Genomic DNA, 26,810 nt, shown 5'->3' with positions numbered 1-26,810 from the left:
TCTGGCTTAGACGGTGTATTAGCTCTTGTTCAGACTCATGTGGACTAGTGTAGTAAATCAGCTTCTATTTTTAAACGAGTTGAGTTTGTTTATTTGCTCAAAAAATGTTTATGGCATGCTTAGGATGTAGCAGATATTGTCCTAAGTGTTAGGCACGTAAAACCAGTACATATTCATTAGATCACAGTTTATTAAATAACACCTTCTTGAAATAGCAGTATCCTTGTAAGTGGCACATGCTGTCTTGGATACTTTAAACCAAATACTTTGAAGGTAGGCCAATAAAGGCATCTATCAAATTAGGATCCTTAATAACAAACAAATGGATTTTCAATCAAGCTGAGGGAAGTCCAGAGCCTGGATTCAAAATGGTCCATGAAATTACCCGCCTTGCATTCAGGTGATACCTCTGGTGAAATGTGGGGGAGCAATCCAATCTCATGTGCTTGGAAGCCTCACCCTGACCTAGTGTAGGACAGTTCCAGATGGGAGTGGGGAGGAAACAGATTCATTACAAACCTTTTTTACTCACAGGAGAAAAATATTGAAATTGGTCAGTCTACAAAGCCCCAATCAGAATTGGAGTACTAAAATGATTTATCCTTAGTTTCTTAGACTCATGCTTGAGTTTGCTGAAAAAAAATTAGCAAAGGAGCACTAAGGAGGAGCCACAGTGTAACACCAGGTTGGCACACAGCTCTGAATTCTCATGGGTGCACTGCCGTGTACAGGGCAGATGGGTGGAAGGCTCTAGGGAGAGAGGAGCCATGGCTCAGCCAGTCCCTGGGCTGGATACCTGATATGAAGGCCTGGCTAAAAGGATGGATAAAGGGAAGGAAGGAGGAGAAAATAACAGGCTCTGGTAAGGGACCGCTCCTGGCTGTAAACTAGAAGTTAGAGTCTGTGGAGTGCCCAAGGTGGTTAAGAACTTCACTGATTCCCCGAGATTCCAGAGACATGGGAAGCAGGGAGAGCCCATAGCAGTTACTACTGACTGCGCCAGCCCCGCTGCCCTATTGAAACCTCCTAGGATCTCTGACGGGGAGAGAACATCCTCATGCTAGACTTGAGGAGTTCACAAAGGCCAAGAAACATGCCCCTGGCCATGGGGACTAGTGAGGTCAGCATGAGACTGAGGTCAGCTTCCTGTGAAGCCTCTCTCTTCTCTCCCAGGTGGGATGTGGAATATTTGAATGCCCCACCTCTTACTGTCTTCAGAGGAAGATGAAGGCCTTGAAGAAGGTAACGATGCACTCTTCCACAGGTCTAGGCTGGTGCAATCTATCTCCTCATTCTTTAAATGTTTAGGAGAAAATTGATCATTAGTTCGTCTGGGTCAAGCGCATCCAACAGAACATGGGAACTCTCAGTGTGATCTGAGCCTGACTTGGAGCCTTCTGCTATGCAGCCTACTTGTCCCATCCTTTTAGGAGTAGACTTACTTTGATGTTGTGAAATAGTCAAGTCTGTTTAAGACGTAAGGTCAACTCCACTGTTACCACAGATCATGATGTGCAAGACAGTGGGGACTTGGGGAAAGTCACAGTTGCCTCCAGAGATCTCTCTTAATGTTCAGGCATAGACTTTTTCTGGGATCGAGTTGAATAAAAATATCCCATGTAATTTGCATAATTTCTAATAAGTGAGGAGCTACAGTTGAAAGTCTGTCCATTTCATCAGTCATCACGACTGAGAAAAGCAGAGATCAATACAAAAATCATCTCTTTCAGAAAACAACAGCAAATCTAACGAATAAATGTAAAAATGGGGAGATGAGTAGGCATCAGGTATGCGGAAACATGAAACCACAGTGTCTATGACAGCATGCTCTACTCAGTTGCTTCACAGTTTAACTTTTGGAAAATTCCATTTTGACACTGACGCTAAGCCTGGGAACCAGCTCTCTTACCCCTTCACATCCCGACTAACCTCACCAGACCATTTTTTTCTACAATCCAGTGATAATCAGGTGATGTTTTCTTTTTTTTCCCTTTTTCTAGTTCCCCCAACCCCACAACAGTCTACTCCAGCACTAATCCTGTTTTCTTTCCTTACCAAAAGTTTGGTGATCAACACAAGGGCCTCTGGCCCAATGCCTCCCTCACCTGTGTGTGTGGTATGTCAGGAACGGCAGGAGGGTAACTCACCAGTGTCCAGAGGGGCCCTATGCACAGATGCATCATTTGACCACAAACCTCCACCTATGAGGAAATGCTGAAGAGACCACAATCATCCTGTTCTGTATAAGCTAGTGGATTCAGCCTGGGAGAGACAGCCCTCTTTGAACTACACTCCCTTCAAGGACCTGCTCTTAGTGAGAAAGTTATCTCTACTGTGGCAGCTTGGGTGGTTGGCTTCTCCATGGTAATAGCATACTTATTCTGGTGATCCTACCAGTTTCTGTAAGCACAGGTGAATGTTGGCTTTTGTGAAGTACAAAGGGTTTTGCCAAGAGCTCTGCAGCCAGCAAACATAATTAGATGATATCAAACAAAGGGTTTTTGGTATTTAAAACTCCAGTGGTCAGTTGTGAGCCAAAGAAGTAAAGAGTGGAAATTTGAAACACAGGCAGAATCAGGAGGTGCCTGAGGCCTAGGACTTCTAGCCATCTCTCCCTCAGTGTGTCCTGTTCTGCAAGCCCCTCTGACCAAAGCAGTGAGGTCCAGTTGTAACAGGTGTGGACTGGATTTGAAGCACAGATGTTTTGATGGAAGACAATGGTGATATTGGTGATGGGCACAAAGCCAAGAAGAAAATGGCAGCAGAAACTCTGTAGAGATTCCATTGTCCGGAAGGAAGAGATGAGAAGAGCCGAGCCTTCAAATCCTGCAGGGAGTTCTCACAGTGGAACGTCAGGGTTTATGTGTCATTTGAACAATAGGCTCCCAAAGTAAGCATGCAGGTGAAAACATCACTTACCTCAAGGGGAATAACAAATGGTTTATTCTAGACCCAAATATGAATGACCAGGGCTGGGACATGGGCTCTGTTCTCAGCACCCACATGATGGTTCACATCAACCTGTAACTCCATCTACAGCAGATCCAACACCTTCCTCTGACCTCTGAGGATAACCACACTGGTAGACACAAACACCACCACCATAATTTTAAAATTATTTGTGTGTGTGTGTGTGTGTGTGTGTGTGTGTGTGTGTGTGTGTGTGTGTGTGTATGAGCATGTATGGGTATGTGCCTCCAAAAGAGGATATCAGATATGTTAAAAAACATTTAAATTATGTATGTGTATGATCAGAAAATATTAAAAGTCTTCTTTTCCCTTTATACAACCACCATATTTCTACTGAACAGAAAACTTTGTCTGTACACTAAAAACACTAAATTTTTAATGCTCAATAGTCTTGAATCTGAGCTACACTGCTTCTGGCAGTATTTCTGGGCATCATGCAGCATGATGGCATGCACAATGCAAAGTGTGTGCTGTGTGTTCAGAACCAAGACTGCGGGGCAGTGAGACACAACCCTGGTACTGCTAGTGACTTCTTGGAGTCTTGTGTGTGTGAGGAGCTAGTCTTTAGTTGTTGCTTGTTCATAAATCATTTACTGTTGCTGAATTGCCCACAGCATTCAATTACCAGGAAAGGAGCTTGATTTCCGAGGTGAGGCACTGCAGAATAGGTCTCTTGTGGAGGACAGAGAACACAGCTATGTCCTTAGAGCTCTGAGCTACTACTGCATGCCCTTCACCAACTAATTCTGTTAGACATTTACTTTGGTGCTAAGCATGGCTGTTTGGGGTTTTAGCTATTGTATAGTCAGATATATTAAAATTACTTTTGTAGTTGATTTTTAATTTATCTGTAAATGTCTACAGGTTCCTTTTTAACATTACATTTTGGCTGGTGTTTTGTTTATTTATGTTGGTTGGTTGGTTGGTTTGGTCTGGTTTTGGTTTTTTGAGATAGGGTCTCTCTACATAGCTCCAGCTGTCCTAGAACTATGTAGAACACGCTGGCCTTGAACTCACATAGAGCCACCTGCCTCTGCCTCCTGAGTGCCAGGATTAAAGGTGTGTGTTACTATTTTTGAGTGTCCTTAAAGACACTTTATGCTGGGTTTTATTGACATGGGTTAATTCTATTTACCAACCCCAACAGTGGCACATACTAAGCCAACTTCCACTAACTGCCTCTTCCTCATACTGCTGGTGAAGGGCTGAGGGCAGTGTTTGATCTACCAGGGAATGCTCTGATGCCTGCTTCCTCCTTCTGACCTTCAAGAGCTGTGAGGCATCCTTTCTGACATATGGCAGTTTGCACGTAAAAATCGTACTAGAAATTAGTCAAAATGCCAGGACCAAGATCTATAGCTTATGGAATTATTTAAAAAACAAACAAAAAACACCTAGGCCTTTTCCATACCTAGTTTTATGTTCTAAGCTATATTAGCTATGTGGGGAAAGTTAAATATACTTTGTGGGAGTTAGGATAAAACCTGCTTCAAATTGAGGTTGTAATTAAGTTAAAAAAATCAAATCTAGGGAAAACACCCTTGGAGGAAAAAAAAGATGCTATGTTGAAGTGCTATGTTAGTGTTGGGGAATCTTTTCAGTAACTTCTCAAGGAAAAATAAAAAGTTTTAGCCTGACAAGCTCGGAGATATATAAAGCTTTTGAGTTTTCAAAGATAGTTTAATTATGTTAGGCTGAAATCTTTGCTAATTGATGTTTTAATTTAATTTCCTACTTACGGAATTATCCTCAACTAATGGGTATTTTTTCTGGCCTTAGGAGTTTGGCAAGAATAAAGGCCTATGTATTACAGTAATATTTGAGTTTATTAGTGATGCATTTAAAGATGAGAGGAAATCTGGTAGGGAGTATAGAGATGCTTTGTAAGAAACTAATGCATCCATGTATGAAGATGTATGTGTGTGTGTACATTACATGTATGTAGTATTGTGCAGATGATGTGCCTTGTAAAACTGTGTTGTCTATCAAGCATGGATGGATCAGCACCTTATGATTTATATGTAACTTCTCGAATATTCAACTACAGGGGAATTGATAGCGTCCAAACCTTGATAATAATGCTGGATCCTAGCATCCCCCAAATTAAAAACTATCAAATGCATAGTAGCACATTTATGTGTGATAATGTGTTGGTCAGTCATCAGTCCAGTGAGTAGGTGTCTTTGTTATGATGGCCCTGACATAAGAGGCAGGAAGCACGTTTGAATTACAGAACCCCCAGGGGTTACGCCCAGTGTGAGAGGATTGCCCTTCCACAGCAGGCTGCTGGCTTCGTGGAGGATGCTGCTTGAGCTTCCTCCTGGAGGTGATAAGGATGGTGACGAGAATTTATTAGACTTAATGTGTACAAGTAATAATATCATGTCCTATGTAAGACTAAGAATTAAGCTGGGCACAGTGGCTCCTGCGTCATTCGCAACCTTTGGAGGCTGAGACAAAACGATCATCCATAAGCTTGAGGCCAGCCTGGGCTACATACTGAGTTCCAGGTTAGCCTGAGATTCAGAATGAGACCTTATCTCAAAAAAAAAAAAAAAGCAAAAACAAGCAAAAAAACAAGATTGCAATAGTCACCCAAGAAGTAAGACATGGCTACATAATTTATGGATTATATGTACTTTACATAGGACTGTGTACATGCTTATATGAATAGGGAGTAGATCCTAAATTCAATTAAACATGAATGTATGATTATCTGTACACATACACCATTCATGAGGTAAGGTGCATAATGGAAGACATTTACAGAGTGTGTTGGAATTTATGTTATAATGTGGTAATACTCACATAGTAAGTGAAAACAACTCACGTGCTTCAAGTAGAAGACTCACGGAATACCTGAAGATGCATTTAAGTTTTGGAGAGGCTGTGGGCTTCCTCCTTGGTTGACCTACAGAAGTTATTTCTCCATTTTGGTTAATAATACCACAGTGTTAGTATTACCAAACTTGGGCTCTACTAGTTACATTTCCATTACTATGATAGAACACCATGACCCAGGCAACTTAGAGAAGAGTTTATTTGGGTTCCTGGTCCCAGAGTGGCCATCATCATGACAGGAACCAGCAGCTATGGCAGCTGTAATAGCAACCTGAGAGCAGGAAGTAGATAATGTGAACAAGAAACAGTGCCTCCAGCCAGTCAACAGATATTATCACTGTCGGTCTTGTTTAGGAGACCACAGCTTTGAGATTTCATGGGTACAGCTTCCCTGACTATAGCATCTCACAGCAAACACACTGCTTCTCTGCCTGTTAGAATCTTTTTGCCCGCCTTCCATGATGCTACCTAGCCTTCAGTGTGAGAGCAGTTGGTGTAGGGTTATCAGAAGAGGTTGGGGAATCCCATGGTCAGTTGCTTTCTGCCTTTTGACCAGTTTGGATTTCTGTAATGGTCTCCATCTGCTATAAGAAGAGGCTGCTTTGGTGAAGAGTAAGGGTGACATGCATCTGTGGGCAAAAGGGTGTTTGGGATGCACTTAGAAATTATGCTGGTTTAGGAAAGTAGCAGTAATAGGTTCTCCTCTGGGTCCAAGACCTCCATCAGTGTCTGTTACGCGGTTGTCTAAATTGCTATAGAAGTGTCTGTTTGCCATGAGTGTGGCCACATTGTCAACCAATCAATACCTTTTATCTGGAAAAAAAAAGTTGAAATAGTTTGTTCACAGTAATAGGATCAGATTAGAGATAACAAATATAAATATTTAATGAATTGGTAAATTTTTGAAGTGTATATGTTACACAAAACTAAGATTGATCAAATGACTAGAGAGCAATGGGTATAAACATTACTGAAAACTAGTCTAGATTGATACAGAGTTAAAGTGAGTCTGGATGGCTTGTCACTGCCAGTTAGAAGTAATGATTTCATAGCCTGACTGGGGATTAGACTGCATCAGAGTAAAGGCAGAAATGTATTAGATGGAGGGTCTCAGGCAGTGAAAGTAAGGAATTGCTACGTAAGTTACTAACAGTTATTATGATGGGCAATGTTAGAATAAACAGTAGGAAAGGAGAATGGTTATTGCTTTTATTTGAAGCGATGCCAAGGTTTGGGTTCCTATACCCAATGGGTTGTTTCTTTCCTTGGAAAATTAGGAAAAGACAGGTTAATAAATATGGAAACATTAATTAACAGCTATTACACACTTTCTCAGTAAATAAGAAACTTTAAGCTTCTGTTCGATTTACAGTCTGAAGACTTATTAAGTTATATTTATGAGCCAGGTGGTGGTGGTGGTGGTGGTGGTGGTGGTGGTGGTGGTGGTGGTGGTGGTGGTGGTGGTGGTGGTGCACGCCTTTAATCCCAGCATGTTGGAGGCAAAGGCAGGCAGATCTCTGTGAGTTCAAGGCCAGCCTGGTCTACAGATCGAGATCCAGGACAGGCTCCAAAATTACACAGAGAAACCCTGTCGCAAAAAAAAACCAAAAAAAAAAAAGTTATATTTATAGTATAGAAGCCCTAAAATACTTTCTGATTGATAGGTAAGGTACATATAAAACAGCATTTTCTGAAGTGTAAAATTGACTTAAAACAAACTACAATTTCCTCATAGCATTGTAATTAGCATATAAAGTGAGTCCAGGGCTGTGTTTAACATGTTATAGGCATGTTAAATACTACTGGCGATGTGGATCGGGAGATCTTCCAGATCTACCGAGATATGAGCAAGGGATTCAAGGTGTCAATGTGAGTCAGTGGCTCTGGGGTTTGTTGTCTCATGCTGGAGATAATTAAACACATGGACTTGAGGGAGAATGCCAAGTGAAAGCAAAGCTTTCAAAGGGAAAGTGAGAAGCCAAGGAAAGGAAAAAATCCAAGAGGAAGGACGTAAGCTGCATGTCCCTGGGGTTTTTATAAAACTCAAGTCAGAAACTGGCCAAAGATTGAGTAATTTCTAGTGGGACTGGGTTCATCACAAGGTGTGCTGATAAGAGAGACTGTTCGGGCTCTTCCGGCTCAGCCACGGAGATGATGGTATGCTGTCAGTGCCCTGTTCACCCTGCCCATCTCCAGCTTCTGTTAGCTGTTGACTGTGACTATCTGCTAGCCACTGGTGCTGGCCAGGGTTGCTACTGGTGACCTTGCAAGTGGTTCCCCACTTGTTAAACTGTGTCCTTTGTTCTCACATTTTTGTGGCCAGTTCATCCAGTTCATATATTGTGCTCCTGCCTCATTAGATGTTAGAGAAATATTAAAACAAGAATCTTGACTTCAGGGGCTGCTGGCGAGATAGCTCAATAGTTAAGAGCACATGCTGCTCTTCCAGAGGACTAGAGTTCAATGCCCAGCACCCACAGCAAGTGGCTCACACAACCACCTGAAATTCCAACTCCAGGGGATCCAAGTCCTCGGGCCTGAGGGGATACCTGCATGCTCAGGCACACACATATACAATTTAAACAATAAAATTAGAAAGTATCTGGCTTCAGTTGTTGGTGTTGCCCTGTAATTCCCAAAGGCTAGAGTCTGGAAAAGTCAAGAGCTGACCAGAAAACGACTGGCCTGGGACTGAGCACCTGGGACTTTTTAGAGCTGTTCTTTACCCCTGGCTCACCCCTGGCTCACAGGAGCAGCCACAGGGAACCCACATTCACACAGATATGGAAGACAAGAAAGAGAGGGTGGAACGAACAGGCATAGCTGGCTGGCCATGGACTCATTTGAAAGGCAATTTTTCCTCTTTTTTTTTTTTTTTAATCCGTGACTTCATAACAGCATGTAAGCTAGGAGCAGGGTGGCTGAGGGTCACGAGCACAGGGTTCAGCTACACTGCCTTTATCTGGGTTCTAGGGTACTTTACCCATGACCAAGACTCAAAACCAGATCACAGCTGTTAAAGACTAAATGAGGAGGCAAAACACGTCAACCATCATCTGATAGACATCACCGTCATCCACCATCAGGCCCATTAGAGGGAAAATACCATTTAGCCATTCAGTTTGCTCTGTTATAATGAGCCACATTCAGAAGTGAACGCCATAAATACTCGACGTTCAGATAAGTCCTGGTAATGACACTCCAAACCAGTTGGTGACTCAGGTTCTCTAAAGCAGGATCATTATCATTTAAAGCAGTCCCCACAGGTCACAGGCCACAGGATCTACTGTGTAATCTTCCCAGTCCCTCTCCTTCCTCACTTTTACAGAGAACCCACTGCAGGTCAGGCAGGGTACGATTCATGTCTACCCAATGCCATGACCAACTCAGAGGGACCACACTTGCTAAGCAGAGCTCACCGATGTTCTCATCCTCTCACTTCAGACATAGCTAAGCAGCCGGGGCTCCGTGGGGCTTTTTCCCAGAAGCCATCTCACATAATGTAGTGAATAACTTGACTGCCTTCCTGGACTTCCTTGTCTATTAGCAACTTTTAATTTCTGATCTGGCCACAGACAAAAAAAAAAAAAAACCTAATAAAAGTTTCAATAATTTAATACACAGCTGCTATTAAAAGGGGTATACTCAGTCCAGGTGGCAGTGGCACATGCCTTTAGTCCCAGCACTCAGAAGGCAGAGGCAGGCGGATCTCATTGAGTTCAAGGCCAGCCTGGTCTACAGAGTGAGTTCCAGGACAGGCTCTGAAACTACACAGACAAACCTTGTCTCAGAAAACCGAAAAAAAAAGAAGTGTCGGTGAGTGGGTAAGTCAGAATGACTGACTGTATCCCATAGAAAAAATGACAAAGACAATTAATTCTACACGAGGGTGAGCTCTATGAAGGAAGAGTGTGGAGGCCTTTGTTTTAGATAGCCATGATGCACCAGGAATGAAGTATGATTATGTGTGGTGCTGGGCAGAAACTACTTTGCCCATGCTATGCTGGTAGCTTAAGTGAACTTTACTGAGCCCTCTGGTAAATTCTGGTGTAAGCTAAGTAGTGACAGCTTGAGAACCACTCATCATCAGTATTTCAAAACATAACACACCTGTGCTTTACCACGATCAGTTTTCTGAGGGAAAAAAATCAACTGTGAAGTTTATGTCAACAATACTAACCTCCTAGGTGTATTAACATAAGCAAAGATTACCCTCATGGATGCATCCAGGAAGTGGGCCACTGGCATAATGTGGGCCATCATTATGAGACTGGGATGGAGTCACTAGTAGGAAACGATCAACATTTCTTTCAAAAAAAATCAGGAAATAAAATGACCTCCAATCTTTACAATTTACTATTTTCCAAAGGAAAACAGAATTCTGAAAGTTTAAATTTTTTTTTAAAGGCAAATCTTTGAGTCCATGAACTTCTTGGGGCTCAACTTCCCATCCACGGCCATCAGTGTCCTTCTCCATTCTCCAATCATCCCTATCATCTTCTAAATATCTGAGTAGAGCATCTTAGGAACTCCAGGTGTACTTACTCATGGTTTAAGGAGAACAATTGTAGACTGGCAAGTTCTCGGTGTCACTTCCGGCCGGGGATTCTACCCAGATTCAGGGGCACTTGAGCTCCTTCTGGCAGCCTGTCTCAGCCTTCCCTGCCGGCTCATCTCTTTCTTAGTGTCATCCACCAAGGCTCAGGAACACTTTCTACCAGGGAAGCCCCAGTACCCATCCTTGGTGATGAGGCAAGCGATTTACACTATCCTTCCTGCCCTCCACTCTCATCTCGCCACAGTCCTGCTCCAGCCTGCTTGAAAAAGCCCTCCTTCACCTCACCCTTATTCTCTGGGGACTTTGCCTCTCGGTGCAGACCTATGATCTCCCTCTCTATTCCCTGCTGCCCTTCTCTGCCTTTCCTGCAAGCCCAGCTCCAATTCCTTTGTGTCACCTGCTGGCCCACACATATACTCTCTACCAGGGACTTCACAGCCACCACACCTGCCTAGATCCAGAGTGGGCAACAGCAACCCAGAAAAACACCCACCCAATAAAAAGAAGACCAGCTATCTACATGGAGAAATAATTCAAACACTGTAACTCTAGATGCCTAGATCCCAGTGCAAAAGCACAAACACGAACAGCTAAGACAATATGCATCCTCTGGAAACCAGCAACCCTATTGCAATAATAGGCCTGGAGAAAAGTCATTCAGCTGAAGCCTAAGACAAGCACTGGAAAATAGTTGATTATTACTACGTTCAAGAACCTTAAAGATGATATGAATAGATGCCTTAATGAAGACCACAAAAACACAGCTGAGGGAAATAATGAAAACAATTGAAGACATGAAAGTAAGATTTAATGAAGAAATAGGATCACAAAAGAAAACCCATACTGAAATAAAACTAGAAAAACTCAGGATGTCAAACAAAAACCTCAGAGATAAGCCTCACCAACTGATTAAAAGGCATGGAGGGAAAGACAGCATCTTTAACAAATGGCGCTCATCAAACTGGATGGCTTCATGTCAAATGATGGAAATAGATCTGTATCTATCACCCTGAACAAAACTCCAAATTAATCAAGAGCCTCAACAACAAAGACAGGTACCCTGAATCTGATAGAAGAGAAAGTATGGAGTAGGCTTGAACTCACTGGCACAGGAATGGACTTTCTGAACAGAACACCAATAACACAGGCACTAAGATCAACAATTAATAAATGAGACTTCACAAATCTGAAAAGCATCTACATGGCTAAGGACACTATTATTTGGGCAAAGCAGCATCCTACAGAATGGGAAAAGATCTTTACCAATTATACAGCTGGTAGAAGGTTAGTATCTAAAATACATAAAGAACTAAAATATAGGGCTATCAAGAAAACAATCCAATTAAAAAAATGAGGTACAGGACTAAACAGAGTTCTCAAAAGATGAAACACAAATGGTTGAAAAACACTTCAGGAAATGTTCAACATCCTTGATGATCATGGAAACGCCAATCAAAACTACTTTGAGATTTCATCTGATCCTAAGTCAGAATGGCCAAGATCAATAAAACAAATGACAGCACATGCTGGCGAGGGTGTGGAGAAAGGGGAATGCTTACTCATTGATGGTGGGAGTGTAAAGAGGTACAGCCACCATGGCAATCAGTATGGTCTTTCCTCTGGAAGCTGACAATGAATCTACCTCAAGATCCAGCTGTGCCATTCATGAGCATGTACCTGAAGATTCTACATCTTACTACAGAGACACTTGCTCAACCATGTTCATAGAAACAGCCAAGATGTCCATCAAATGGTGAATGGATATTGAAAATATGGTACTTTACACAAATCTGCTCCTAAGAAAATTAAAATTTACAAGAAGATGAAGCTAGAAAAAAATCATCCTGAGGGGGGTAATCCAGATCCCCAAAGACAATTATTGCACAGTTTTTCTTATATGTGGATGTTGGCTTTTAAGTTTTCCATAGTCTGAATAGCCACATATACTAGGTACCTAGTAAGGAGCAAGGGCGGTGGGGAGAGTCTTCCAAGGAAGGGGAAATAGAATATAGTGTTGTAAAGATACAAGGAGGAAACTAGAATAGGTGGATTAAATGGGAAGGGGAACGGAAGGGTAAGAGGAAATAGAATAAAGTGTTATAAAGATATAAAGAGGAGACTGGGATAGGTGGATTAAATGGGAAGGGGAACGGAAGGGTAAAAGAGTGAATACAGGGAGGCACAGCTAACAAATCTCATTTGAAACACCATATGGTAACCTAATACTACAGAAGCTTGTTAAAATACATACATATATGAAAAAGTCACCAATAATAGGGGAGGCAATGCCTCAACTCTCTTATGCCATCAAGTAACCACTACTGTGCAAGGAACAAGTTACATCTTGAGTAGCCAAAGGGATCCCAAGGAACCCCCAGACATCACATTACTGTCAAAGCTATTAGCTGCTCTCCAGAACTTGATGGTAAGGGCCTATTGCTGAAAACAACACTATGTCATCAAACACAAAACTGGTGCCTAAAAAAAGCTCCACCTCTACTGACCAGCACTGATGGTGTTGAAAGGTACTCTTCCCACTACTGGAGAACTGGTATCACCAGATATACCAGTATCACCAGGCTGATAGACCTACATAAGCAACCTACCTGCAAGATATACTGGTGTAATAGTGGCCCAAATATTACGGGGGTGATCAATCAGTTGGACTTAAGGCCCACCCCCTGAGATCAAATCCATACATGACACTGGTAAAGTGGCCAAGAACCTGAGACTACATAGGTCATGAGCCTAGGGGGAAACTTCTACTCTGCTAAAGGAATAAAGCAATAAAATGACTCCTAATGACATTTTGCCTTGCCCACAGGTCAATTATCTGCCCCCAAGCTTTATCAGTGAAGTGTCTTCTTGCAGTAGATAGAAAAAACAGAGACCCCTAACTGGACCATGTGCAGAGAATGGGATATTTTGGAGCTTTGATAAAGACATCTCATTTAGATGTCTTTATCAAACCCTACCCCTCAAAAGTCAGGGGTCTATGCAGAAGAGAAGATGGAAAGATTTTAATGCCAGAGGTGATGGGTGACTCCAAAAAAACAGCAAATCTTCCAAACACAATGGGACTGGTGTGCTTATGATTTTATAGAGCCTGTGGTAGTGCACACAAGCCCTCTACAGGTTCAAGCCAGAGAGGCTCTCAGCACTGGAAGGGAGAAGCAGACATTAGGGGCCCATCCCTAAAAAAGAAGCTATTTGCAATTGATACCTGTTGGCAAAGAGAACAGTTTCCTCCACTGGAGGATCATTGGATATACCAACCACACTCTAGGGCAGGCCTCATGTCCAGGAGTTGTTGACACAAAACACGCATTCTGGATTTTTGGTTTTGTTTATTTATTCAACTATTTATCTTATTGGTCTGTTGCTTGTCTTTATGGGGTTATTTTTGTTTTGAAAAAGGAAAAGAATATAAGGCTGGGTGGACAGAAATGTGTGGAGAATCTAGGAGTTGGAGAAGGGCAAAAACATCAAAATACACTGTGTGAAAACAATTTTAATTAAAAAAAGAACTTAGGTTCTCAACCTTCCTAATGCTACAACCCTATAATAGAGTTCCTCATATGGGGATTCCCCCAACCATAAAACTATTTTCATTGTTACTTCCTCATTTTGCTATTGTTATAAATTATAATGTAAATATCTGATATGTGACCCCCCCCCCATGAAAAGGCTATTCTTACATAGTTGAGAACCACTGCCCTAAACATTGCTTGTTTTCAAAATAGAATTCCTGCCTTTACAATCGGTTTCATTGGATTTAAAATGTAGACAGGCAAGCATACCCTGTTCATTTTATCTTTTTCCATGTAGCTCTGTAAATATGAAATACCACCTTCTTAACTTTAATATTATCTTTGTGTATTTCTGTTATTAGAGATGAGAAAGGTGAATCGAAAGCTAGCCTATGAAATGTTTTTCTTTAGACTAAATTATGTCTTCTTCTAGGGCAAAATCTTAACAGTTCTCTAACAAATGCTTCAGCAATATTTTGATACAATTGAGTCAGGCTCTTAATCCAAGATCCAAGGATCATTCACCCTACTTCATGGATCAAAAGAATTGTGGGCAGAACATACTAGACAATTGTCTTCATATGCAAACAGCAGTACAGATGCTATGTGTTGACTGAACTGGGATATGGGTCCTGGTCTGTGAGGACAGCTGCAAAGGTGAATGTATACACCAGGAGGTGGCAAGTCCACATTTTCCCTAGAATGATGACTCTTAATTCTTATCTTGCCACCAGATTTATAAAAACAAACTGATTCATATAACACCCCCAATGCTTAGGCCATTAACATATCTTACGTATTTACTATCTGAACTACCTCAACAAGATAGAATTTTCTCCAGAGTGCCTCCAAGGATTGCACTATTGAACCATGGGTTTCTCCAGGCTCTATAATTACCTTGCTGGTACATATTAACAACTGCCGATCAACTGTAACTTTTTCCTCAGCTGAAATGAATATCAAAACCCTATTGGTTTCTGTTTAAAATCAAAATGCCATAGTAACTTTTGTATTCCTTACTAAGCTCCCAAAGAGTAAGTGGCATGAATGGCAGCTTATTTGAGAATAAAACCAAGATCACGAGTGGATTCGGTTTCAGATCTATGATGTCGATCTGGAGTAAGAATTTATTTGCAGTTGTAATATGAATATTGGGCAGCCTTGCAGAGCAGGGTAGGAGGGATTGCAAATGCCTGCTCTACCTCAGCGGCCCTGCAGAGCAGCACTGTGTACACAGGACAAACTGCTGGCTTTGGCCAATGTCCTCTGCAATTTTCATGACCTTTAGCAAACTTCTTAACCTCTCCAACCTGCTTTCTCAAGAGTAAATGCAATGTAAGTAACAGTCCAGCACATGAAACACACCCAGCGAAGGCTCTGAATGAGAACAGTAAAGTGCTTTGTAAAACTGCAAATCAGCTTGTCAAAACCAAACCAAACCAAACCAACCAACCAACCCCAGGAGCCAAGGATCAACCTACGTTCAGGGAATATGAATCCTTTTTAATCTTTTAGTTTCCCCTGAGAAGTCTGGCCCGAAATTAAGAATTAGAAAATGTCAATCAGTTGAAAAACAACCAGACTGTGCTGTACTTTATACAGTTCAGTCAGTACCAATAGTCACTCTGGGGAGACTAGAGGTGGTGAGCAATTCACTCAGCTTCCCCAAAGCCACTTCAAAGCCACAGACGCTAGGGAGTATTTGCCAGTGACGTGAGATGAGACTGCAAAGCTGGCATCAAATAGGTAAAATTAGGAGTAGATAGTAAAGTTTGAATGACTCCACTTCCTTTATTGCAGTAACTTCCGTACAAAGCAGCAACTGCAATACTCAGGGTTAAAACATTACAAAAGCATTTGTGACAGGTACAGTACAGTATTATCAAAATATTACATTTTCAAACTGAGCAGATAATCACCACCAGAGTTCAACTCTTTCAATTATTTTCATAGTCTTAAAAAAAAAACACATATGTCAGAAAGCAATATGAAAAGAGTGTAAAGGAAAACCTAAAGCACAAAGGAAACATTGCAACAAATAAATACTTGATTTAGTAACTGTTAATAATCAACACCAACATTCTTTCTGAACCCACTGAATTTTTTACCTATCATAACAATGAATTCAAATGCCACTGCATAATTATTTTCAAGTTATTATCAATGATTAGGACTAAAATAATTTGGCATCAAAATAATCAAAATTCAGCATAAAATAAAAATCGCTTTAATACTAGCTAGCATTTCTAAGAATTGTTGAAATTTTTCAGTTTAGAGTACTATTGCAACCTTGAAAATGTCTGACCTGGTATCTAGTGTTAAGTGAACATAATGTTTTTAAAAGTGGAAAGCTTCTTACATTATTTCACAAACAATATTACCCTCCCTAGTATGTATGTGTATTGAGATCCATTTTATGTACTTTATACACAAATGTATGGTGTATGACATTTAGTTTCTGTAGTACAGGTCACAATGAAGTTCTACTGAATGGGAAAAAAAAAAAACCTTTAGAAATAAAAGGCAAGTGTACCTGTGCACATGTCAAGATAGCAGCATTCAGTCCATGCCCTATTATCCATTCAGAAAACTCAAGCATGATATGGTTTATTGAATATGACATTTCTATATTGCCTCCAAACTTTGCAGAATTTAAAGTAAATGGAACAATATTAAATTATAATGTAGGAAAAACTTAGAAAATCATTTAACTTCATTTTCTTAATATTCTGAATGGAAACGACCAGATATCCAGCTGGTATTAATTTAGGTCATATTCATGCAGAAATATTGCATCACTGAAAACGCTTTCCTAACATTTCCTTAGGATGACGGGAGTCTGTGTGTCTGTTCTCCACCACTGAAACTTACTGATCGCCTGCTCAACAGCACTGAACCTAACTGGATAACCAGATGAAGTTTCACTCTCATCTTCAAACTGTCTTTGTCCTCCATGACACCTGTAACCTTTTGATCTTACTTGAGTGTTTATTGAAACAAAACAAAACAAAATGTAATCTACTTAACTGTGACCACTTTAAAATTTGAAACACCAGCAACAGAAGTTTCTTTACACATACACATATGCACCTGTGTATGGATAACATATACACATACAGACATGTAGACAGGGATCCCTTGAAATGTGTTTAGGAAGTCCTTCCTTGGAAAATGAGAAACTTCCCATTAAGAACTGGATACACAGCTTTTAGGACAGCGCATCTGCATGGTCAAGCATGCTGGAAGACAGGGGCAAACGCACACACTGGCAGTTTTCTTTAACACAAAAGTTGTAAAGCATTAAGAATGGATTAAATTTCAATGTTCAGAATAATCTGTTCAATCCTGAGTGTATGAAGACTAAATGTACTTGACACTTGAATAAGTTAAGCCTAAAGCCATTTCCACTAAGAAAACAGTGGTCCATTTAACCATTGATAAAATTTTAATGATTTTTCAAAAATAAAATATGGTATAGGATAGTGAAAGTCCCATAGTGTTTATTGAAATGTTCTATTAAACAGCATTTCTCTGTCTAAATTTCCTCCCAAACCACCTTTAGCATGTCTTAAAAGTCCCTCACATTTGAGAGGAGTTCTAAATTAGCTCTTTTAGAAATAATACAAATGATCTCGGGTTTTGCTTGAACAGGACATGTGCAAATGATCTCGGGTTTTGCTTGAACAGGACATGTGATTTTTCAGCATCATACAGGAAGTACTGGGCAGACCTTCCCCCTTTTCTAAGATTTATAAGAAATAATACATAATTTCAATTCAGAGTTAAAACTGGTCTTTGGGCCTCTATTTCCTTGCTCTACATGTACATATACTCACATAAACCTAACCTTGGGCTCCACCTTTTGGTATTTCCCCCCCACATATTTTATTAGTTTGTCCTAATCATCTTGAGTATCTAACAGATACTTTTACAAAAGTAATACAAAACACACAGTACTCCAGACTGACTGGTCAATGGAAGATGCAAAGGAGTGTCCACTGAAGGTGACAGATTAGAAATAAAAACATCTGAAGGCAAAGTATACCGTTCTACAAATTTACAAAAGACGACATCTGTATGGATGAAATTTGGTTAATTTCAGAAGGCACCTCAAGGCTAAAGGCTTTTTACTCCTTCCATCAATCAAAAAATAACACACTCTTATTGCTTCCAAACAGCAAAGGACAACTTTACTCTCATGAACTTCAGTCCAACAAGAAAGAATTACCAGTCACTGATACGGAGTTGGCTAAAACTGAAGTCTCCATCTATCTATCAATGGAGCAACTTTTCCATGTGCTTTCAAATAAATGAAGTACTGAAACAAAGTCCCAGTTCACCACCACTGTGATATTTGGTGTTACTGACGATTTCAGTCGCTTTCACTAGGCACTGAAGTACCATTCCTGGAGGGCAGTCCATGGTGCAGAATAATTAAGAATAGAAGGTAAGGACGCTCTGATGATTCCCACGAACTAGGAGGATTGGTGGCAGGTCCTTAGATAGAGCGTCTAGCCAAGCCATATACAGAGCACTGGACACAGCACCTTTCCGCGCAACTGGGAGACTCCTAGGATCAGAATGAGGAGACACTGAGCAATGCTTTGGAGAAGAAAATGAAACAGCAATTATTAATTAGGTCCCAATTGCCATGATAACACCTGAATGGAGGGAAATTCTGCATAGATACAACAGTAACGACTACACATACTCTCATTTCATTATCCCCAGATTTTTAGGTTTCAACCAATTTTCAAACATTTGTCCTTAAGAATAAGTCCTCCTATGAACTTCAATACATATAATTTATATTTATTATTAATAATATTAATATTTAGTCAAGCTAGCCCTTCAATAAGGATAGGATTCTTTAGAAGAAAAATGTATTTGTATTAGAACCCAGACAATAGAAGTTTTAGATGGAAAATAAAATATAATTAACTGTGTATTAATTTTACCTTCTCTTGTGAATTTTAATTTCTATTTATAGAGCATGGTAGTGACGACCTCTTGACCTCTAAGGATTCATTCTAAATTTCTATGGCTTAGCGTCCTTCATTCTAGAAGTTTGTCCACTATCAGCACAAACTGAAAATGCTGTGTTTGGTGTTACCCTGACAGTTCTTTAGTGTCCCTGCATTTCATTATCTGTCTTGGTTTCTGGGTGCCTGAGCTTTTCTTATCTGTCAGGGACACAGGATTCAGAACTAAGAACATCCAGGTTCACATTATCTCTAATAACATGGCTCAGAGGAGAGGTTCAAGTGGGACCAGTAACTATGTCTAATTCAAAGACAGCATGTTTGCATAAAACTAAACTACATCTAATTCAAAGACAGCATGTTCGCAAGGAACACAGCCGCAGGGGACATAGGGGGTAGGTTCAGACAGGAACTGCTGGACCAGGTCAATATTCTATATAGCCTTTTACACTTAGCTTTATGAGAAAGTTGTCTGGAATCCAAATTCTACTGTGAACCCCCTATACCTCACACACCTGTGGCCCTTCTAGAAACTTTGGAAAAGGTGAAGAGAAAATTAAAGATTATGAACATAAAAGTTCAGAATAACTTATCAAAAGAAATTACTTAGAGTGACTCAAGGGTACAGTGTGTCTCTTGTTCATTCCTAAATGCTAGCTCCACATGTTGAATGCAACCATGTTTTAGAGTGTGTTTTCCTTTTTATAGATAATGTCCTTTTGGCAAACTTTTAAAGTACTTATTCGCCAGGCCTTGTAGTACAGGACTGAAATCCCAGCACTTGGCAGACAGAGGCAGAGAACTGCTCCAAGTTTAAGATCAGCCTGGGCTATAGATAAAAATCCAAACAAAAAGCAAACCAATGGTGGTGTGGCTGTTACAGTGGAACCCACTGCATTCTGACTGCATCTGAGGCCTGCTCTGCAGGAAGGAAATTATGGCTGCTACTGTAAGCAGGGTCAAAAGCTCATGGCTGGGATGGCAGTGGTCCTAGGTTCTGTTAAATGATCATGGACTCAGACTGCCTTCTAAATGTTTACACCTGTGTTTACAAGTGCTTGCTCAACATTGCTCAGAGAAGCTTAGGGCAGAGGGCAGTGGTTAATGCAGAGACTTATAACTTATCAAAATATTGAGTACGTGACTGAGTTCTTGGCCATGAATGGGCATCTCTTATCACACATGTGCTGTCCACTCCCAACCAAGGCTCAGAGAGCACTGAGGAAGAGGGGATATAAAGATGGTAAGAGCCAGGAACCACTGGGAAAGAGAAGGGTGGAATCAGAGTCATCAGCCAGGTGCAGAAGAAGCAAGATGAGAATGTCACACTGAGAAAAGGGACGAAGCCATGAGGCTAAACATAGATAAGAACTAGGAGTTAATTTACATCGTAAGAGCTAGTTAGTAATAAGCTTGGGCCATCAGCCAAACATTTATAATTAGTCTACGCCTCTGAGTGATTATTTTATAAGCGGTTGCCAACCGGACAGGACACAGAAAAGCCTCTGGCTACAGGAACCTTCATGAAAATAGCCCGGACCTTCTTCCAACAATACTCACATGACAATAATATTAGCTGTGCTTGAGTGCTCCTTTAATAATTCATTTAACCTGATCTGCCGGTATGTCTGAAATAGAAAAGGACAGAATCATTCCTAAACATCAGACAATTAGAATTGTGAACAGTGTAAGGCAGATTGTAGCTCAGTATACAGTGTGTAAGCCCATGCAGCCATGTGCTAGATCTTCAGCACTACCAAAGAAAAAGGAGGAGGGGGAAGGAGAAAGAAGAAGACGATGAAGACGAAGAGGAAGCTACCATGGTTTTTAAAACAAGTAGCAAAAACAAATTTTGTATAATAAAATACCATTTAGAAAAATATTAGATGGCTGCTTCCCACCATTCAAATATAAAACGACCCTTAAGGGAGGCTTAATTTACTTAACCATTTCCCTGTGTCAAATCACAGTGCTTGGTACTTACAGCATCAGTAATTCTATTAAATCACATGTAAGATTACTGAAAAGGAGAGAAGGGAAGAGTACCTTAGTCTTATAAAGCTCAAGCTCATTATCTGTTATTCGCCAAGGCTCATCTTCCTTCATTTTATCCGCAATGTCCTGTTCTTTATCATCCTCATGAAGTCGGTATGGCTCAATCATGTCATCAAAAGCGACAATACTTTAAGGAACAGAAAGAATACTGACAATCTTACTTCGAATTATGTATTAGGAACATCCTTGAGGAGAAATTGTAACCTGTTACAAACTTGTAATAACTTTTATAATTTAGTTAGAAAACAGTAATTTCCAGTCTCTCGAACTGCACAGATGATAACAAAGTTGGAGCTAGAGCCTGTCACACCGTGACTGCCCTTGCCTGTGTCAACCCTCAAGCTAATGAGCGTCACATCAGCCACAAGGATTCCTGAGTCATGAGTAAAATGCAACTTTGCTCAAACAGCAAATCTTCTCCAGCTCAATGTAAAGCAATCTTCACCCCAGCTCTGTAACTCACTTAACACATGCCTGAAAATAATTAGTTATTCCTGACAATACACACAAACAGTAACTGCCTCTCTGTGCCATTTTCAAGAAGAGTATTCCAAAAATAGAAACTGAGTAAGAGACTCTCACTGCAACTATTATAGGGAAGTCAGATTGTCGCCATAAAAGTAAACAACAGAACTAATACGTATGTAAGGTTAGGATCAAATGCTTTTAGTGACTGTCAGTAGGAAATATCTGGAATTTAAAACCCATCTGGAATTTCTGTGGCACTAACAATTTTCAGAAAGCATGTGTAAAGAGTGAAATCCCTTCTGAAAACTGAGAATTCTTTAAAGCTTACTTCAGTATCACTGGCAAGCCAATTACCATGTAGTTTCACAGAACTCGGGCAGAGAAAAAGCTCTGGTAATCATTTCAAGTTAAATTATCTGTGCCTACACAGGCCAAAAGAATTGGAAATTTATACAGAGTAATTTATCCAGCAACTTACTTTTCTTTTTTTGGTTTGGTGTTGATATCTCCTAGGACCATGATATCAGAGAAATCTATTCGGAATTTACTAAGTAAAGTAGCCATCCTATGACAAAAAGAACAAACAGCATTCAGATATGCAAAGGATGTTAAGTATTTTTATTCACAACATATGTGATAAGATGACCTAAAGGGAAAGTCTATCAGTTGCTATACAAATTTTCTGAATTGGCCCATACTCTCCATTAAAAAAAAAAAAAAAAAAAAAATTGAAATTGCCTGGGGAAAGATGACTATCATCTAACCCTCTTTATTCCTGCTAAAATTTAAGAAAGTGATGTGAGTGGACTTAACTATGCAGGAAGAGAGGAAGGTAGAGTGCAGGGGGGCCAGCACTGTGGAGAACTGAGCTGGATTCAAAAGAAGGAAGCATTTTGTTGTATAATAGTTTCCTCCAAGTTTGATAGACTCCATCCTGCACAGAAGCTCCTTAAGCAGGAAGGTAAGCAACACACAACAGCATCAGGAAGTTCCTGAAACTGACCATATTCACTGGGCTCCTCCCTCCCAGAGTAAGCAATAAGGCTGCCGAAAGTCACTCTCAGAGAAGTCAAGCTGGTAAGAAGACTCAGACCAGACCAGCTGCCTGTAAGCAGAAGCCAGCCAAGCTTCCAGAAAGAGGACTAGACTAGAGTCACTTGCAAAGTGCACAGCACTCTCCAACCAGCTGAGCTGCCTGTAGGCAGTACAGTGAGCTCCAGGTTTCCAGTGTTCATGAGCTGACACCAAGCTGGGGTGGGCCTTGGTGATGTAGCTGTCTTTGAGTCATATCTGCTCCTTCAGTAGCTCCTCAACCTACTCCTGTAAGTTACCTCAGTAAAACTCATTGGTGCACTAAGTTGGACTTTGGTAGTATCCATGTGGTCTTGTCATAGGTTCCCTATCTGGAGAAAGTAGATGTGCGTGTTCGTCTCCCTAAGAAAAGTCTTGCCACACAACACATTTATATAGATGAATGAGGCAAATGAATAACTATGTACATAAGAGATAAGGCAGGTAGACCAAAAGCGCCTGAAATTCCCAAAATGCGGACAGCTATGCAAGACATAGCTGGAGCAGGGACAAGACGGAAGGGACAAGACAACCACTAGAAACCTTGATGCCACACTGCACACTCACACTGTCTACAAGTGGTTACAGACTGTGGGAGCATCAGTCAACACTTTCAGACTTTCTACAGGAAACTAGAAGCAATGTGTACAGTACCCTTCAGGGACAAGGCCAGGAGAAGCAACAGAAACCAGATTCACGGCAGTGCAGACATAGTATGCTGATGTCTCCAAGTCCACCCAATTTCTCTATACACGAAAAGGCAATTTCTATGCACTTTCTTTCAAAAGATTAAAGTTCTGCTTCTAACACTCGATGGTACAGGTATTAATAAAGACTTTCTAAAACGCCAACATGTTAAACTACCACATCTAAGAAAATTATGCATCTATACTTTAAATATGGATGTCAAAACATCAAAGAGGATGAGGTTCTATTTAACGAGGCTTTTGCAGTATGGTCAATACTTCAGGGTCTATATGGCTTTTATTTGATTAAATCTCTATCATGAAAGGACTATTTGATTAATGCTCTCCCACTTAAAACAAACTTACGCTCTCCGGTCATGGTCTATTCTGTTTATTTTTCCACCAATGAATACTCGGATCTTACAATCTTTCCACTTTTTCTTGGTAGTCAGAAGGTAGGGTATCAACAAGGTCAAACCTGAATAATAAAAATATAAAGTCCTTTTTAAAATGCTAATATCTCAAACAAAAAAATTTATTTTCAAATTGGTCTCAAAAAACACATTTATTATAACTCAAAGTAAAGTAAAATTCATCCTCCCTTGACAATTTCATCAAGGAGTGAGGGCCAAGAGTTGTGGTTTAGTCCAAGAATTACAGTTCTTTGAGCAACAGGATTGGGTGGTGGCCTGGGCAGCAGAAAATGCGCTGCAAACAGAAAGGGGAAGGAAACGACTGTAGCCCCCTAGGAGCAAGTGTCACGCTGAAATGGGAGCAATGAGAGGAAGAGGTTGAGTGGCACTGGCGTTCAGGCTCTAACAGTGCACACACGCACACATACATATTATATGTCCCTAGCTTCGGACACCGAGGGGCCTGGTACCAAGGACTATCCAAGAAGCCACACGCATAGTTCTTCTAAGTACTACTCTTGACCCTGAGGACAAGGAGACCTTGGTAAAAAGTCCTTTTCATAGCAAGGAAGGGATAAGTCTAGGAGACCATCCTATTCTAGGAAGCAACTTCCAAAATGAGTTCGCTCCATCAAATGAGCACGGTAAGTCACCCTAGGGAAGACCCTGGTGCTAGAGGCAGATAGTCTAAAAAGGAAACAAATGGTGACAGTCTGAGTGAGCTCCTTTTGGATAAACTGAGAAGCATGCCTTGAGATGAAGAGACAAGCTCTTCTTTTAATGAAATGCCAGCCAATCACTGAGGAAGGGATGATGGGGGTAAAAATGCATCATCCAGGACCACAACAGTCAACTGAGAAACACGAGTGAGTGAATGTTAACCCAGGTGAAATAGTTAAGGAGGAACAGTATATTTGCTGAGCCGCCCAAAACCCCACCACCACGTCTATAATCATAAAGAGGGGAAAGCAACTTTTCAGTCGAAAGTCGGAAAAAATACACATTACCAAACAACTTACTTTTCACCAATATGCCACTCTTGGTGAGATACAGACAGAAGAGCACAGTACCACTTTTGTGCTATTTTTGCCAAAGATTTATAGCGTGAAACTGATTGTGACCAATGAGACTGCATTCCAAATTGAGTCACATTACATAAACTAGTCCATAATAGTTAATATAATGGCATTGTCAAAAGTTCAAGAAAGGACTAAAGCAGCTTCTACAGAAGGATCCGGAAGGGACATGATCACTACGTATGACTCCCACACTGATTCTTGTGCTGTTTGAGCATGCTGGTAAAACCTAAATGTGGTAGACTGTACGTCATTTCTTAGCACTAGTCTTACATCATCAGCAAATTTCTAATTATTTAAAAAAATATATTAATAGCCTTACCTCCATCATCAAAAAGCCACCAGACATCAATAGTATTCTTTCCTTGTTTTTTCTGAAACTGTGTACTAGCTTCGAGAAGCTTTTGGTCAGCTACATTTAAAGGTGCAACAGGGCCTTTGGATTCTGAAGGATTAAGCAAAAAATTATGATATAAAGGAAGTAAATGTTAAATCTCCTTTTATTGTATTCCTAGAATTTCCTCGCATTTGTAAATTCAGATATATTTATATGCAGATAGCTGTATATGGCTTCCATTATAAGCCTGCAGTAGCTTATAACAAATACAATTTGAGTACAAAAGAGTACTTTTTGCTTTACAATAGGTAAACTCATCCAAATTACCCTAGTGTCTAGTATTCTGAAGTATTCTGGTGAATGCACAGGAATCCTAAATACCAAACATTTACTGATAAGAGTTAATTTTCCTGGAAAGCTATTTTAGACTAACAAATGAAGCTTTACACTTGTCCTGTGAGATTTCTTTTATTATCTGGAATCTCAAAGGTATTAAATAAAAAGCCATATTTGCAAGATGATTAGATTAACAGCAATACACTCTTGTCATTATCAGGGAAATGTGCTCATTGATCACTGTCCCCTCATTATGTGATGCCCAACTGTAAAGCCACATAACCACATCTTTCTCCGAGTTATAGAAAGATGGTAGAAACTCCTTGGAAGGGGCACGAATATGCTGCATGTCTGAAAGGAGTTCCCATTTACATTTCTAGGAAATAAAAAAAAAAATCAGCAATGACTCTGTGAGCAAGCAAATGGCTATTATGAACTCCACTACCACAATTTCAAAAACAGAAATTCACAGGAGGAGCTCTGGTCATTTTCCCAGAGGTCCATCATTCACTTTTCATGCTGCCATGATGTGAGCAAACATGACAAATGATTTTGCATGATGAAATAATATGGCTACCAAACCACACTGCTCCATAACTCTCACCTCTATCTCCTTCTCATAAAATTCATGTACGCTGACATGACTGTATCTCCCAAACGCAGCACGACTGTGAGAAATATTGCAATTTTTGAAACGAAAAATATATTAGTATCAAAATCGAGAATTTGGCTGGGTACAACTGATGGTAAAGAGTGTAAGAGACACTGTAGAATCACCTGTCCCAGTGTCCCTGCTTATCATCTAAACCATGCAGTTTAAATTAAGACAAAAAGAAAACAGCTGCCTTTCCAGGGTTGTGTATTTCAGAAACACCATGACGATTCAAGGACTGAAACAATAGCTTGTCCCAGTGAGACTTAGTGCTTAGTTGAAATAAAATCAATTTTGCTAATCTGCATTTAATAGATAACTGTAACATCACCTCACCATGGAAATAAAAACTAAATTAAAATAAAAGGAAAATAATAGGGTTGGAATTAAAGAGGTAACAGTATGGAAAGGGGATTAAAATAAAATGATGAACAATGCCTGCCTTTTTTCAACAGTGGCTGAGTTGGAGTCTTGCCATCCTCTTCCTCATCTAGATTATGTTTAAAAAACACAAAATATGAAGTTAATTGCCTTTATAATCATAAAGTAATGGAAATGTAAATAGAGCACATTATAAACAAGACAGCGTGAAGAAACAGCCCATGAGAAATGATTAATACTAAAAATTAATATTTTCTATACTGAGTGTTTAGTATTTTTTAAAATCACATTTTTTTTATAAAGACCATACAGAGTGAATGATGAACACCCACACTGAAATTTTATTTCTTTAAAATTATTCAAAAGAGCCAGCAGATTTTGTAAACTTTAAGCTTTCATACTTAAAATCAGTTGAGAATGTCAAACTATAGCGTGCAGAGTGGAAGCATGACTC

The 26,810-nt window shown here is 40.2% G+C and overlaps 1 protein-coding gene across 2 annotated transcripts in view; it reads right to left on the bottom strand.

Annotated features, from left to right (window-relative positions):
- Positions 1-15,665: 15,665 nt before the first annotated feature.
- The window catches only part of Slc12a2 (solute carrier family 12 member 2), a 73,384-nt gene continuing 62,239 nt past the window's right edge, over positions 15,666-26,810 (bottom strand). Inside the window, exons 21-27 of one of the 2 annotated variants that reach the window (XM_036204552.1) lie at positions 26,418-26,465; positions 24,973-25,095; positions 23,528-23,639; positions 21,883-21,969; positions 20,928-21,063; positions 20,442-20,509; positions 15,666-18,469 (exon numbers count right to left, since the gene is read on the bottom strand). In XM_036204552.1, coding sequence (XP_036060445.1) covers positions 18,334-18,469; positions 20,442-20,509; positions 20,928-21,063; positions 21,883-21,969; positions 23,528-23,639; positions 24,973-25,095; positions 26,418-26,465 — 710 coding nt within the window. In that variant the 3' untranslated portion in view covers positions 15,666-18,333. The remainder of the gene's footprint in view (positions 18,470-20,441; positions 20,510-20,927; positions 21,064-21,882; positions 21,970-23,527; positions 23,640-24,972; positions 25,096-26,417; positions 26,466-26,810) is intronic. The other variant, XM_036204553.1, reaches the window with a different exon arrangement.

Source organism: Onychomys torridus, chromosome 13 (assembly GCF_903995425.1).
Source record: "Onychomys torridus chromosome 13, mOncTor1.1, whole genome shotgun sequence".
NCBI classification, from domain to species: domain Eukaryota; kingdom Metazoa; phylum Chordata; class Mammalia; order Rodentia; family Cricetidae; genus Onychomys; species Onychomys torridus.
Note: the sequence above shows the minus strand (reverse complement) of the source record. Positions and strands in the feature narration are given on the sequence as shown.